Consider the following 16,966-nt stretch of genomic DNA (forward strand, 5'->3'; position numbering starts at 1 on the left):
GCTGTGCCTAGCTGCAGCTCCATGATCAGCCTGTAGAGGGCGCACTCCTGAACCAAACCCAGGACAGCAGCACAGCTTCACTGTGTCCTCCACCCTCCCACACACTCTCTCACCCTCCCTCCCACACACTCTCTCACCCTCCCTCCCACACACTCTCTCACCCTCCCTCCCACACACTCTCTCACCCTCCCTCCCACACACTCTCTCACCCTCCCTCCCACACACACTCTCACCCTCCCTCCCACACACTCTCTCACACACACCCTCCCACACACACACCCTCCCACACACCCTCCCACACACCCTCCCACACACTCTCTCACACACACTCTCCCACACACACTCTCTCACCCTCCCTCCCACACACTCTCTCACCCTCCCTCCCACACACACTCTCACCCTCCCTCCCACACACTCTCTCACCCTCCCTCCCACACACACTCTCACCCTCCCTCCCACACACACTCTCACCCTCCCTCCCACACACTCTCTCACCCTCCCTCCCACACACACTCTCACCCTCCCTCCCACACACTCTCTCACCCTCCCTCCCACACACTCTCTCACCCTCCCTCCCACACACTCTCTCACCCTCCCTCCCACACACTCTCTCACCCTCCCTCCCACACACTCTCTCACCCTCCCTCCCACACACTCTCTCACCCTCCCTCCCACACACACTCTCACACACACACACCCTCCCACACACACACCCTCCCACACACTCTCTCACCCTCCCTCCCACACACTCTCTCACCCTCCCTCCCACACACTCTCTCACCCTCCCTCCCACACACTCTCTCACCCTCCCTCCCACACACTCTCTCACCCTCCCTCCCACACACTCTCTCACCCTCCCTCCCACACACTCTCTCACCCTCCCTCCCACACACTCTCTCACCCTCCCTCCCACACACTCTCTCACACACACCCTCCCACACACACACCCTCCCACACACCCTCCCACACACCCTCCCACACACTCTCTCACACACACTCTCCCACACACACTCTCTCTCACACACTCTCTCACACGCTCTCACACACACTCTCACACACACACACTCTCTCCCACACACACTCTCTCCCACACACACTCTCTCCCACACACACTCTCTCCCACACACTCTCTCCCACACACTCTCTCCCACACACTCTCTCCCACACACTCTCTCCCACACACACTCTCTCCCACACACACTCTCTCCCACACACACTCTCTCTCACACACTCTCTCACACGCTCTCACACACACTCTCACACACACACACTCTCTCCCACACACACTCTCTCCCACACACACTCTCTCCCACACACACTCTCTCCCACACACACTCTCTCCCACACACTCTCTCCCACACACTCTCTCCCACACACTCTCTCCCACACACTCTCTCCCACACACACTCTCTCCCACACACACTCTCTCCCACACACACTCTCTCTCTCACACACTCTCTCCCACACACACTCTCTCCCACACTCTCTCCCACACACACTCTCTCCCACACACACTCTCTCCCACACACACTCTCTCCCACACACACTCTCTCCCACACACACAAAGCGACGGAGGACTTACAACTTTCCGTCCTTGAAGGAGCGGACGAAGATGTTGTCCTTTTTCATCGTGACGTCGTCATGGCAATCCGGGGAGATGACCTTGTCGAGGAGAAACAGTCAGAGTGAGGACATTTTCTTTTATCGTTTATTGACTTTTCAGCTTTATCACTGGTTCCCACGGATGTTAGTCAGTGAGAGATACTGAATTATTTTGCCGTTCCAATAACACGTCACTACTACCTGACCCCACAATCTAAAATAACTCAAATTAAATAAATAAAAGACTAAATCTTCAGGCCTCTGGTGACGCTGTATCGATTGAGCTCAAAATAAGCCATCAAATAAAAAACTAAGGAAGACAGAGCGAGATTCAAAATCCTGTGAGAGTCATCATCCTCTCCCAGCATGCTTCACTCTGCTGTTTACTGTGTGTGAGGACGACAGCAGGGGTCTGGCCCGCGGCACACTACAGAACACTGCCCACCTCCTGGAGGTCTGATCTACACACAACCAAGCCTTCACCTCATCTCCGCCCACATTGCTGTTTCCTTTCAAGATTTCTCATCTTTCATTTCCTTCTGTCCTTCGCTCTCTCGTTCTCTCCTTCCCTGTGTCCCTGTCGTGAGTCTCAGCCTCTTCCTCCCAGACTCCCTCCTCACGTCCCACCTGAGCTACAACACATCTGTTTGCTCCTCCTCCTCCTCACCTCGCCGTAGCAACAGCTCCCAGCATGCTGTGCGGTGCTACAGCAGGGTTCTGCCGTACCGCGGGCCGCCACCAGGAGGCAGTGTGGCGGCGGGTGGCAGCAGCAGCAGCACGCCAAGAACAACAAACCCTGGAGGCGGAGCCTGCTGACTACACAGGAACACTTAAAGGGCCAGCGTCTCTGCTGTTCCCCATGATCCGCCTGTACCACTTACATAAACAAACAAGGCTTGTCACCATTTCCCTGTGCACTCTCCCCCACGCAGAGCAGCACAGAGCCAGGGAGTAGGGTGGCAGGGAAGGGCTCACACTGAATGATGATTTTCACATCAAAACACAAGCCAGCTCTAAGTCATTTCAGCTAGTTAAAATGCGTTTGCAGAGCAGCTGCTGTATTTAAAACGCTGCAGGATTCAGTCATCCAAACCAGTACTGCTTTTCTGCAAATCAATCAAATTGAGGCACTTTTTTTTAAACCATCTTTACAGAGGAGACTGCCTAGCCCACTGCAACTGCTAACAGCTCTGACAGAGCAGCCAGTTTGGAGAGATTACGTAACAGTCCAGTTCAGATGAAACGCTCTAATCCTGAGGACGAAGAGAACGCCAGGGCGGTTAGACCAGCCAGCAGTAAGCATGCGTGTGTGTGTGCTCACTCACCAGAGCAGGGTACCACGTGGTCTTCTTCTTGTCGCCCGTGGCGACGGCCTCCACACACACCACCTTCCCGAACAGATCCTCATTCTGCTTCTGGTCCCCCTCCTCCTCCTCACTGGAGGATGAAGATGACTCCTCCTCCTGGCTGTGAGGAACCACACACACTCTCAGACACGTCTACACCCAAACACCTCCACCACGTCTACACCCAAACACCTCCACCACGTCTACACCCAAACACCTCCACCACGTCTACACCCAAACACCTCCACCACGTCTACACCCAAACACCTCCACCACGTCTACACCCAAACACCTCCACCACGTCTACACCCAAACACCTCCACCACGTCTACACCCAAACACCTCCACCTCGTCTACACCCAAACACCTCCACCACGTCTACACCCAAACACCTCCACCTCGTCTACACCCAAACACCTCCACCACGTCTACACCCAAACACCTCCACCACCACCTCCACCACGCCTACACCCAAACACCTCCACCTCGTCTACACCCAAACACCTCCACCTCGTCTACACCCAAACACCTCCACCTCGTCTACACCCAAACACCTCCACCACGTCTACACCCAAACACCTCCACCACGTCTACACCCAAACACCTCCACCACGTCTACACCCAAACACCTCCACCACGTCTACACCCAAACACCTCCACCACCACCTCCACCACGTCTACACCCAAACACCTCCACCTCGTCTACACCCAAACACCTCCACCTCGTCTACACCCAAACACCTCCACCACGTCTACACCCAAACACCTCCACCACGTCTACACCCAAACACCTCCACCACGTCTACACCCAAACACCTCCCCCACCTCCCCTCCTGGCCTGGAGTCAGTGTAGTATCACGCCTCAGCACCAAGACTACAACCAAACAGGCCAATAACACGCTGAAGCAGGGAGACAGCCACGTAACCAAGCAGACAGTGTTACTGTAGCAGTGTCAGTGTAACAGTGTTGCTGTTACAGTGTCACTGTAACAGTGTTACTGTAGTAGTGTCACTCTAACAGTGTTACACTATTACACTGTAAAAGTGTTAGTGTAGCAGTGTTACTGTAACAGTGTTAGTGTAACAGTGTCACTGTAACAGTGTTACTATAACAACCTGCGCAGCCCCAGTTGTTTACTCCCAGCTCATTACAGCGGAGATACAGAGGAGCTCAGACAGCGGAGCTCATTGTGACGAAAACACAGTCAGCTGTGCCAAGCAGCGACAACACACACACGCACACGCACACACACACGATCACAGAACGCAGTAAAAGCTTGCAGAGAGCCATGTCCGGCAGCAGGGTTAGCAGGGCTAGCAGGGCTAGCAGGGTTAGCAGGGCTAGCAGGGTTAGCAGGGCTAGCAGGGCTAGCAGGGCTAGCAGGGTTAGCAGGGCTAGCAGGGCTAGCAGGGTTAGCAGGGTTAGCAGGGTTAGCAGGGTTAGCAGGGTTAGCAGGGCTAGCAGGGCTAGCAGGGCTAGCAGGGATAGCAGGGATAGCAGGGTTAGCAGGGTTAGCAGGGCTAGCAGGGCTAGCAGGGTTAGCAGGGCTAGCAGGGCTAGCAGGGCTAGCAGGGCTAGCAGGGCTAGCAGGGCTAGCAGGGCTAGCAGGGCTCACTAGTTCCTCTCCATCCTGGTTCACTATGTCAGAGACAGAGCACCTGTGACCTAGCTCAGGAAGCTTCTGGTGTAACTGTGGTGCATAGAGGAGCCTAGCGATCCAGAGCCTGTGCAGCTGGGGCTGTTCAGGGTACAGCAGCAGGCAGGGAGCTGCAGGCTGGAGAGAGAGCCATGGGCAGTACAACAGAGATGTAGTGTCTGTGTTCTCCAGCCCAGAGAGCAGAGGTATGAGATGGTGACCCTGGCTCAGTCTGGGAGGGTTGACCAGGGCCGTCTTCAGCCAGGAAAATGATTGTGTCTACTGCAGTAGTGTACTGCTCAGACTGATGGACAGTCTTCTTTATTCTCTCCCTCACACACACACTAATTGGTTTACACACTCTCTCTCTTCACACACACACAGACTCCAAACTCAGAAGAAGAAGGCAGGAGCTCCTCCCCCAGCCTCAGGGACTGTTACAGGAAGGTCGACAGAGGGAGGGAGATAGCAAGAGAGAGACAGAGAGAGACAGAGAAAGACAAAGAGAGAGAGAGAGCACTAAGCTCAGAACCCTCCTCCGCCTGCTCCCCTCCGTCTCGTCTCTCCCCTCCCCCCCTCCCCTCCTTTCCCCTCCTCTCCCCTCCTCCTCTCCCCATGCTGTGGTAACTCTGGCTGGCAGGGTGCTACTCACACTGGGTTTGAGCGCCGGCCACGGTTGCCCTTCTTGCCGATGACAGGAGTCCCGAAGTGCTCTGGGTTGGTGAGAGGCAGCCTGTCCAGGGTCTGGAACACAGAGTCAACATCTAATCAGACCCAAGCAAACGAGCTGTGATTCACCTACTCCTGCCTGAGAGGAAACTGATCTGCATGTCTATCAAAAAGGGGTGTAGGCAGGGACGTGTTCTGGTGTTGACAGGGTGACTCGCCTCGCTCTCTGCAAAGTGACGCGCTCCTTTCAGACACAGAGACGAGCGACGGAGGGTCTTCTCATCGCCGTCGTCGAACACTGCAGAGACACAGACAAGGAAACAGCTGAATGTAGGACAGGGCGTCTGCACACACACACACACACACACACACACACAGATATACACACCACACACACACACACAGAGATATACACGCCACACTTGTGCACACACAGACAGATACAACACACACAGACACACACACAGACACACACCACTACCCTCCAGGGCCATACATGCCAACACACTCTTCCATCTCTGTTACAGAATCCACCATGCTCTAACACAGCCCTGCTTCCACCGTACGATGAGAACTGTTGTTCTTCAGAAACACACAGCCAAGCAATCAGTGTGTTCCAGCTCACTGCTTAATATCACTTCAAGGATCCCTCAGCTGGAGCGTCAGAACATAGGACAGGGAACGCGGCCCCCAGAACTGCCTCCTGGGAGGCTTTGTGTAACCTGCGTGGGAGGGATGTAGGGGGGATGTAGGGGGGATGTCTGGGTGAGATAGGAGGGGTAAGAGCTCTCCTCAGACTCACCCACAGTGTAGATGCTGGCGTCGGTCAGCTTGGTGATGGTGGCTTCCTGATAAACTCCATCCTGGTTCTTGACCTCCACAGCAGCTCCCACCTGCAGAATCACACAGACACGTGTCACCCGGACACACTCATAATGCTGCTGGAATGGTCTTATACAGGAACTAAAGCGTCAAACTGTGATCGAATGCTTCTGTGGTTTTTCTGGATTGACATAGGAGCTGTTGCTGTAGTAAAATCACTGGTAAACATCTGCTACAGGATATGAGCTGCCGCAGAGCTGAACTCTGGACCGGAGCCGTATAAAAGAAAGCATCCCAAAAAAGATTCAGTAATGATCTGTTTCCAAAACAAGGCAGAGACTTGCAGTGATGCTCAGAAATGAGGACTGAACCTTCCAGTCTTGTAGAAGCAGAACTGAAACAGCACCTCCTCTCCCAATAACGTTCAAACTAGCTGCTTGTGTTGAACCCTGTGATGAGTATAAGACTAAAGTAACAGAGCTGTGTGCTGAATCCCCAGTCCCGGCCCCAGCCCCAGCCTCACCTTTAGAGGCCCTCTGATGTGTTCATCCTGGACCTCCGCTGTGGACAGATCTGGTTTAAAGGTCACCTGGGGGGAGGGAGAGGGAGGGGCAGGAATCAGTAACCATAGTAAACAAATATTTCTCCAAAAAGGCAAGGCATAACACACACGACTCCTCAACATAACACACACACACATAGCGCACACACACACACAGTGTGCCCAGCTCCTGACTGCTGGTGTCTCAGGCTGGGGGGCCGGGGGGCCGGGGGGCAGGGGGGCAGGGGGGCAGGGGGGCCGGGGGGCAGGGGGGCCGGGGGGCAGGGGGGCCGAGGGGCAGGGGGGCCGGGGGGCAGGGGGGCCGGGGGGCAGGGGGGCCGGGGGGCAGGGGGGCCGGGGGGCCGGGGGGCAGGGGGGCAGGGGGGCCGAGGGGGTCTGTGGTATATCTCTCTGGATCGATAGCAAGGCTTAACATGATAGGGCTGTCAGGAGCAGAAAGCTCGCTGTCACAACACCCTGGTGGGGGGGGCTCTTCCTGCCAGCACCCCGCTGGTCTGGTCAGCCCTTCCCCACCCTTCCACCCCTTCACTCCCCTCCCCCACACTACCGCGGTGAGCTCGTCATAATCTGATCAGTCAGTGATAATCTTGCATGTGACGGCGTATGACAGGCAATATCCAGCACACTCTCTCTCCTGCCCCCTGGTTCTGACAGGTGCTACAGCTGCAGCAGCATTGGGTGCACATCGTCTTCTTCATGTGCATTATTAAGAGAGCAGCATGTTCAGAGTGTGGAGATGAGACCATCTTCTCTCGGGGGTTAGGGGTTAGAGGACCCTCTCTCTCCTCTCGGGGTATAGTAAGACTGTCTCTAACAGCCATTATTACACTGCATTGTTGACTCAATTCTGATTGGTCAATTACAGCATTCTACAACCTGTTATTTCTGAATAGCAGACCGTTGCCAGCCTAGGAATAACAGACCGTTGCTATGGACGCACTTCTGATCATTTTCTTTCGCAAAAGCGATTTTCAATTAATATTTTGTGTAAAATCATTGATATCAGGTGTCAAGTGGCTGAGCAGTTAGGGAATTGGTCTAGTGATCTGAAGGTTGCCAGTTCGATTCCCGGCTGTGCCAAATGACGTTGTGTCCTTGGGCAAGGCACTTCACCCTACTTGCCTCAGGGGGAATGTCCCTGTACTTACTGTAAGTCGCTCTGGATAAGAGCGTCTGCTAAATGACTAAATGTAATGTAATATCTGTAACAAGCAGCTGTGGGGGGTCAGATGGCTGAGCGGTTAGTGAGGCGGGATATTAATCAGAAGGTTGCCGGTTCGATTTCCGGCTGTGCAAAATTACGTTGTGTCAGTGTAAACAGGTGAGCAGGACTCACCTTGGCCTTCACCAGCCTCTTGGCTGTCTTGATCTTGGCTTCACAGAATGCTCCCCTGTACTTGGCACTGACATCCGTCCCCACGGTCAGGTAGGGGGGTTCCTCCAGAGTCTGGGGGGGAGAGAGAGGGGGAGGTTAGGGTAACATCAAGTGTGGTGTGCAGCCCTGAGAGTGGAGGATGTGCCTCAGGGCTGGTCAGAGCCCGTCCCTGACCCACACCTCTGGCTGAGCAGAGCCCGTCCCTGACCCACACCTCTGGCTGGTCAGAGCCCGTCCCTGACCCACACCTCTGGCTGAGCAGAGCCCGTCCCTGACCCACACCTCTGGCTGAGCAGAGCCCGTCCCTGACCCACACCTCTGGCTGGTCAGAGCCCGTCCCTGACCCACACCTCTGGCTGAGCAGAGCCCGTCCCTGACCCACACCTCTGGCTGGTCAGAGCCCGTCCCTGACCCACACCTCTGGCTGAGCAGAGCCCGTCCCTGACCCACACCTCTGGCTGAACCGGAACAGCTCCCTCCAGGGCACACATCTTCAAGCTGAAACTGACCCGTTTCCATGATTCATCTGGAAAAACAAATCCCATCTGCTGTTGGTCTGTCTTAGACACCAGCACAGGGTGGCCCTCTAGTGACGCTGACCATCACATCACTGCAGCTATTTCAGTCTGAGCACAGCTTCAATGTCTGCTGTCATGACGAGATGTTTGTACACTTTCCCCAAGGCAGCAAAGACCCAGACAGTAAAAAGTGTGCTTTGTTCAATCTATGTATTCCACTCCTCAGCGGGGATCAGCTACCTACCCAGTAACAAGCGAGGTAGTGAATTCACCAAGGCCTTCCACAAACATCAGAGGACGAGCTTCATTACAGCTTCATATTCAGACTGACATCAGGAGAGAGGAGCTGTCCTCAGCAGAAGGGTTTTCACTGAGAACGAATAAAAACAAACATGCTTGCCAGCCCCTGGCAGTGCTCACACTGCGAGCCTTGGTTACACCAGGATACACACACACACACACACACACACACGCTTCTTCAGAGAAGGAAGACTGCTCCACCTCCAGCTCTCACACAAACACTTCATTACTCTGGAAGCAGTTTAGCTTCACGACCAACCCGGCCCACACCGCTACATGACGGAACATCGATCTACAGCAGCCTCTGTCTGTCAGACCCAACACCGAGCTGTCTGTCTGTCAGATCCAACACCGAGCTGTCTGTCTGTCAGACCCAACACAGAGCTGTCTGTCTGTCAGACCCAACACCGAGCTGTCTGTCTGTCAGACCCAACACCGAGCTGTCTGTCTGTCAGACCCAACACAGAGCTGTCTGTCTGTCAGACCCAACACAGAGCTGTCTGTCTGTCAGACCCAACACCTAGCTGTCTGTCTGTCAGACCCAACACAGAGCTGTCTGTCTGTCAGACCCAACACAGAGCTGTCTGTGTGTCAGACCCAACACCGAGCTGTCTGTCTGACCCAACACAGAGCTGTCTGTCTGTCAGACCCAACACCGAGCTGTCTGTCTGACCCAACACAGAGCTGTCTGTCTGTCAGACCCAACACAGAGCTGTCTGTCTGTCTGACCCAACACCGAGCTGTCTGTCTGTCAGACCCAACACCGAGCTGTCTGTGTGTCAGAGCTGGGACACAGGAGATCGACCTCCTGCCCTAAACCCATTCTCTCATTTCCCTTTCACACTTTCTCCAGCCCTCAGAGCGGCGAGGCTGGGAGGTTATCTTGAAGTATGTGTCTGTTAGAGCTCTTAAACTCAACCAGGCAAGTCTGATAACAGACCCAGGCCAGATTTGCATTTCGTCATACTCACATGACAGCTAGAATAGTCGTTTTGTGAGTAATTACCACAGATAACCACCGCTCGCGGCGCATTTCTCAGTGATATGAATGAAGGGCACATTCCAGATGTGAGCCACATCAACATCTCAGAGAGCCAGGCTCCAGATTAGCTTCCTCCTCCGTAGCACTCCCTCACAGCACATCTCTTCCCTCTCTCACTTTCATTTCTGCAGGCACAACCCCTCCCCCCCCCTCCCCCCCTGTTCATGCAGGCGCTGCTCTCCCCACACTGGCTACGCTCAGGACCCAGGAATCCCTGGGCCTTCGGGAGAGGAGCTGAAACTCGCTCTGATACAGAGCTGAAACTCGCTCTGATACAGAGCTCTTCAGACTTAATAAGCTTGAAACCTCCAGCGCCTTAACACCAACGTCTCTCACCTACTGCCTGGCTGTGTGTGTGTGTGTGTGTGTGTGTGTGTGTGTGTGTGTGTGTGTGTGTGTGTGTGTGTGTGTGTGTGTGTGTGTGTGCGCAGCATCCTGGCTCCAGCACACCGCACCTGCAGCACCCTCTCCTTCACACACTCCTGCTGCGGAAGGAGAGGGAAGATCTCGTGTCCTTTCAGCTTTTTCTTGTGTGTAGTGAGGATGCTCACAACGTTAACGAGTGAACCTTCCCTGTGAAGAGTTTCATCATCCAGCAGATCAGTCAGAACAGTCCAGGTGTTCCCCTTTCACTCAACTCAAATATGTTGCATGACTGCATTATTGTCACAGAAGAGATGTTACGGTTATAAAACAAGCATGAGGAGGCAGTGAGACCTTGAGCAGACTCCGGTTAGATTACAACATATTTTGTCTTCACTTAGACAACAACATACAGTGGAATCAGCATGAAACGCACCCCAGCACCAGTTCAGCTCAATAAAAGACAATCTCCAGGTCGTGACCTTTTCAACAGCTGGCTCCGCACATCACAGACACAGTCATGAAACAGTCAGCACATCGACGCTATTTCTAGAACAGTCCACACGGATAGCCTAATATTAGCATTCCACAACATCATAAAGACACATCTAAGATTGTGAGTTCAGCCTGGAGAGGGCTGTGATCCCAGGAGCAGCGGTGCCTCCAGAGGGAGCCTGGCCGTCTGAGACCCCCAGGCAGAGGCAGGCTAGGCTGGGAGAGGCTTGCTGGCTGAACCCTGGGGGCTGAGCCTCTCCCAGCAGGCTGAACCCTGGGGGCTGAGCCTCTCCCAGCAGGCTGAACCCTGGGGGCTGAGCCTCTCCCAGCAGGCTGAACCCTGGGGGCTGAGCCTCTCCCAGCAGGCTGAACCCTGGGGGCTGAGCCTCTCCCAGCAGGCTGAACCCTGGGGGCTGAGCCTCTCCCAGCAGGCTGAACCCTGGGGGCTGAGCCTCTCCCAGCAGGCTGAACCCTGGGGGCTGAGCCTCTCCCAGCAGGCTGAACCCTGGGGGCTGAGCCTCTCCCAGCAGGCTGAACCCTGGGGGCTGAGCCTCTCCCAGCAGGCTGAACCCTGGGGGCTGAGCCTCTCCCAGCAGGCTGAACCCTGGGGGCTGAGCCTCTCCCAGCAGGCTGAACCCTGGGGGCTGAGCCTCTCCCAGCAGGCTGAACCCTGGGGGCTGAGCCTCTCCCAGCAGGCTGAACCCTGGGGGCTGAGCCTCTCCCAGCAGGCTGAACGCTGGGGGCTGAGCCTCTCCCAGCAGGCTGAACCCTGGGGGCTGAGCCTCTCCCAGCAGGCTGAACCCTGGGGGCTGAGCCTCTCCCAGCAGGCTGAACCCTGGGGGCTGAGCCTCTCCCAGCAGGCTGACAGATGCATGCAGGACCGCCATGACTTTCTGCACTAACACTGTAGTCCTAGTTTAGATGGAGTCCCTGCACAAACTGTACGGCTCTTCATTTATTTGAGCAACAGTCATATTGTACATATTTTATTAGTAGTGTTTATTAGAGTGTTTTGCATCTTGTCAATTTTTATATTATGCCTTTTCCTTACAGAACTTGTTTTACGTTTCTTTATATTTCTACTTACTGTGTTATTCATGGTTATGCACCAACCCACCAACGCAAACTCCTCATGTGTAAACTTCCTTAATAAACGTGATTCTGATATGGGATCCTGTTCTCTATATTTCAAGATCTTTCTTGACATATGTAGGCTACTTTTGGTACAATTAAATTCAGATTTTGTCCATTCCTCTCAGGATAGCAGTGTATAAAAAATAAAACGATATCATACAAGACAATACAAAACACAATCAAATTGTAGACATCAATGAAAACAATAAAAATGTGAAAGTTCTGTGATCCATGTTAATGCAGCTGTTTCCAGCGCTTCTCTCCACGCGGGATCAATAACATCCTGCTCTGCTCCATATCTCAACGTCCTGATCGCTCAGAACGCTGAGACGTCTTGTGACAGCGATAGCATGACAGACCTACAGGTCGCTAACTGTCATCACCATTCCTTTCAATAAACGAGTCCTGTTTTGATAATTACACCCCTGGCGACTGTAATAGTGTTTTCTGTTCCCTAATTGGCAGTGTTACACACCTGACATCTGTGGCCCATTAGCTCCTATAATAGACCCAGCACAGATTAGACCTCATTTGGTCAATAAGAAACACCACCACAGAATGCATCCACGTAACTCAAAATTAGCCGACGTCTTTTAGAGATCACAATCATTTAGAAGGAGAGAGAAGGTAACGTCAGACAGCCAGGAAGTCATCTCCTGACGGCCCATACCACCGCCATAACACCTGTCTCTGAACACACCGCAACACAGCTGTCTCTGAACACAGCTGTCTCTGAACACAGCTGTCTCTGAACACAGCTGTCTCTGAACACAGCTGTCTCTGAACACAGCTGCCTCTGAACACACCTGCCTCTGAACACACCTGCCTCTGAACACACCTGCCTCTGAACACACCTGCCTCTGAACACACCTGCCTCAGAACACACCTGCCTCTGAACACACCTGCCTCTGAACACACCTGCCTCTGAACACACCTGCCTCTGAACACACCTGCCTCTGAACACACCTGCCTCTGAACACACCTGCCTCTGAACACACCGCAACACACTGGTCTTAAACCTCAGTTAACGTTGTTGCCTCATGAACTGTGTTCAAAGGAATCAAGTAATGCATTTGTTTACGCTGAACAACTGTGCACAGCATCCAGCTACTTCAGGTAAACCCACTATCAACACACTATCAACACACTATAAAAAAATAAACTCAAGTATATCCATCAGTCCAGTGTGATTCATGTTACCCTTTCACAACCCAAAAACAACAAAGTCGTGTAACTCTTCTGTCCTAAGACTCAATATCTTCAGTTAAATTAACTCAATATTGGGATGGTTTTCTTATGATAACTTTGCACGATATGAAGTATTACTTTGAAAACTTGTATTTCAAAACATGCTTCAAGATAACTCACCACAAGAGAGCCATAAAACAAACAATATATTTCTCTGTACAGCCGTTTTTAGAATGACCTGAAACTGGGAAAAAGAATGTGTACTACTATGTAGTAGAACCAACACGTAATGCAACAAGGCCATTCTCAGCATCTACAGGGAAAGTATTTGCCACATTCATGCTAAAAATACCCCCAAAAAAGGCAGACATGGGAGAATCCACCCCCATATTGTGCAACAATGAACGGGTTTGTAACGCTAAACAAAAGAACACGGAAAAGGTATGCAGGAAAGAATTAGGCTTTCTCCCTCAAGCTCACACGCTGTACAATAATCCTGCTTTCAATCACCTCTTTGTCCAGGCCGGTCACTAGCGCCTCGATGGCAGGGGTTACCATGGCAATGCCATAGATTTAACAACTGAGCATACATTAGATGACTTATAAAATAAATGTTTTTCTTACTTGTTGATTTTAATAGACTGCACAGCAGTTACCTTAATAGGAAACAACAAGTTGTTCAACAGATCCAGTTTTGATGCACTGAGCCCAAAAAAATGTATATCACACTTTAAAAAACGGCATGTTTTGTGTTCGGGACATCGGTGTTGCCGTGAACATATGCACATTCAACAAGACAGTGCTCTCCAAACACAACATCCGAGACAACCAATGAGGACTCCTACCCTGCATATGGTTACCATAGAAACAAGAGCAAAAACCTGCTATCGTGAAAGTATATAACAATCTAAACAGAGCAGCAACTTTCCTGTGAACGTTGATCGCTCCATGTTGAACAGAACAAAAATGTGCAAGATGCCCATATGGCGTGAACTGTACAAACAGCTCAATATAAAAAGTTACAAATCCATCAAACAGAGGAAAGAATACCCAACTCCAAACTGCATCTCCTGCTAAATGTAAACATTAGGATAGAATATTAAATCTACTGTAATTACCTTCATCTCCGTCCAAGTCCTCTGTGTCTCTTTCGAGTGACCAGTATGGGGAATCTGACGCTGAAATGTAAAAGTTGAAAGGATTTGTTAGACATCAAGAAATCTAATCAAAGTTGCACCTGCAACCTCCCACCGCAAATAACAAAAAAAAGGCAAGAAACTGAACAACGCTAGCTTATTTCACAGTCCAGCATGTTTACGTTTGGGTTGTTTTGAGCTGTCATTACCGTATTTTAAAGGAAAAGTCCAGATTTATCCATTAATCAACTTTTCCCCTACACGGCCACTGGCTTGATTCTCTCTGACCTATGTAACAAAAGTTACAGTCATACAAAATTGTAGTGACCATAGTATTCCGGGATGACTTAATTTAAATGCTTTAAATTGTTCAAGCATTAATGTAATTGCCCGTGTAGTCAAAGTCCCTAAGAGCGCGTGGAACCCTGCAAATCGAGGCAATCGGTTAGCTATCAAAATAAAGTAGCCTGTGGCAAGGCAAAAAAGGTTCCCTCTTTGATTACAAATGGCCAGAGGCTTTTTTGCTTTTAAAAAGGGGGTTATCGGTGGACAAACATGAATCCTAGTGTCCGGGAGAATCATGTGGCGACAACTACAGTAGCCTGTTTTTTTGACCAGGTTAGCGTAATGTCTACTGTGTGTAATACTGCGCTGGGCAGGCTACGGCAATGGATGACGCCATTTCTGTAGCTGCCAGTCTGCAATACAACAGTTCACTAGTCGGAAGATCGCGAGCACTAACAATCGCATTCGGAAATATGATTGGTATCAATCTGTTTCTCAAAACTATTGCTCTATGCTATGCAGTGACATTGTTTTGGAATGTAATTGAGGAAATGGCGTTTGACTTATCATTGTCCGACTAAATCCCACCATCAACATGGCACAGTACGCAGCCCTCCACATATTCCGTTGCACAGTTGTGCGATATTGGTAACACAAACCAAGCAAGACTTGGTTAACAACTGACTCGAGTCGTTTATTAATGCTAAATACACTGTACGTTACATGAGATGTATTGGAACACGACAAAGTTGCTTGAAGTAACATCGCGATCAGAGTGAAGATATATTTCGCTTCCCGTCTTCACATGCATGTTGATCTCTTCGAGTACCGCTACAAATTTGCTGACGGTCGACGAGTACCCTAAGCTACACGGGGCTGACTCTGACAAAGGAACAAATTGACAAAACATCTCGCAACAAGGTCAAATGATTTAGATAACATGTCGTGATGGTATACTCCAAACTGCAATTTCTATCGGATACGTGGAAATCGGTGTTTAAGATTATACACTTTAAACACGTTTCCAGACGAATGTTCGCAGTGGCTACAATGTCACCCCAACCCAGACAATTTTCTGGTTTAGTCCTCGGTCTCAACATGTCAATGCATTGCAGACGGGAGTAACCTTAGCAGGTATTCTCCCTTTGCCCCTTCCCATAACAAGCTGAAGTAAAGCCTGCAGCTTAGCGGTCAACTATTACAGCTTGCCCTGGCCATAACTATGATGGGCTATGCCAGCCATTTCTGCTCACTCATATTTCGACTACGATTAGGACAACAGAAGTATATCTACGCTCTGATAAAAATTACGTTCCAAATTAAATATCCAGCTATATAGTGCCAACACACAGCGATGTAATATGTTGTGGTCTAATATTAGTTAACGTTCGCTGCTGGAAATATGGCTAGTCTACCTACATTGCACTCGGAAGCTAGCGTTTACGTTACAATGCACAAAAGAGTCTAGACTAGCTGGAATTCAATGAGACTTCTCAAAAGTCTTGATCAGAGCAGTGCAACCTAACAAACTTATTTGAAATAACACTGAAAATACTTTCCTTCGCTTAAGCCAAGTACCCTTACGTAAGGGATAGGTCCATGCTATCTACACAAACAGCATTTGACCAATCGGTTCAGCGTTGCATAGTTTGTTTTTAATAACGTTTCTTTGCTAACTACACTCGAGAATTCCACCAGTCGTGTGCTAGGCTCTCGCTGCATTTATTTAGCGACTGTGGCTAACGTAATCCACAATGTACTCGACAAGAAAAAAGTAGTATCGCTAGTCTACCTAGCTTCATAACATGTAGCCAAAATATTGATGGCTGGCAGTCTACAAGTTCGAATTGACTAACTGATCAAATATATGTAGTAATAGCCAGCCTTGCTATCTAGTTCATTCATTATTTTAGGGTAACCATCTATTCAAGGTTTAGGCAAACCTAGTCAATCTTGCCCCACTGAGTTTGAGGATATTTCTTTTCAGCATAGAAATAGAAGATCAGCCTAGAAATCTTCTAAGCAATTTCTTCACAATGCTTGACAAAATCCAAATGACTTACCTATGCAGTCAAGTTGAGAAACTGGTTTCTTCTTTGACTGAATGTTGAAATTAATCCATACGATCATTTACGTAAATAATGTGTCAGATTTTGAGCGTCGCCAGTTCTACCCGGTTGGTGTGGATTCGACAAAGTCGTTGCTAACTAGCCCTCCAAAGCCGTGTTGGTCGCCTGCTCTTTCTCTGATCTCTCTCCCCTTTCTCAAACTGACTGACAGAACACAAAACCACCCACAAACCACACTGTGTTTTTCCATTGGATAACTCGTTAGAGTTAACGCCCAATACTCGATATTATTGGTTGGTCTTGAAAAAAATAAAATCCTAACATTTTAATGACGACATGGAAACGCCGAATTGAGGGGTAGCTGGGAAATGTAGTCATACAGACTTCACGAGGCATACATTCAGAGGAGATCATACTTGCCGC

At 50.7% G+C, this 16,966-nt stretch overlaps 1 protein-coding gene across 2 annotated transcripts in view; it reads right to left on the minus strand.

Annotated features, from left to right (window-relative positions):
* The window catches only part of arid4b (AT-rich interaction domain 4B), a 32,399-nt gene extending 15,712 nt beyond the window's left edge, over positions 1-16,687 (minus strand). For both annotated transcript variants that reach the window (XM_067236808.1, XM_067236809.1), the window contains exons 1-9: positions 16,538-16,687; positions 14,172-14,231; positions 7,975-8,085; positions 6,600-6,665; positions 6,057-6,147; positions 5,473-5,552; positions 5,238-5,329; positions 2,928-3,069; positions 1,583-1,662 (exon numbers count right to left, since the gene is read on the minus strand). In XM_067236808.1, the coding sequence (XP_067092909.1) occupies positions 1,583-1,662; positions 2,928-3,069; positions 5,238-5,329; positions 5,473-5,552; positions 6,057-6,147; positions 6,600-6,665; positions 7,975-8,085; positions 14,172-14,177 (668 nt within the window). In that variant the 5' untranslated portion in view covers positions 14,178-14,231; positions 16,538-16,687. The remainder of the gene's footprint in view (positions 1-1,582; positions 1,663-2,927; positions 3,070-5,237; positions 5,330-5,472; positions 5,553-6,056; positions 6,148-6,599; positions 6,666-7,974; positions 8,086-14,171; positions 14,232-16,537) is intronic.
* Positions 16,688-16,966: the final 279 nt, after the last annotated feature.

Source organism: Osmerus mordax, chromosome 5 (genome assembly GCF_038355195.1).
Source record: "Osmerus mordax isolate fOsmMor3 chromosome 5, fOsmMor3.pri, whole genome shotgun sequence".
Classification (NCBI taxonomy): Eukaryota; Metazoa; Chordata; class Actinopteri; order Osmeriformes; family Osmeridae; genus Osmerus; species Osmerus mordax.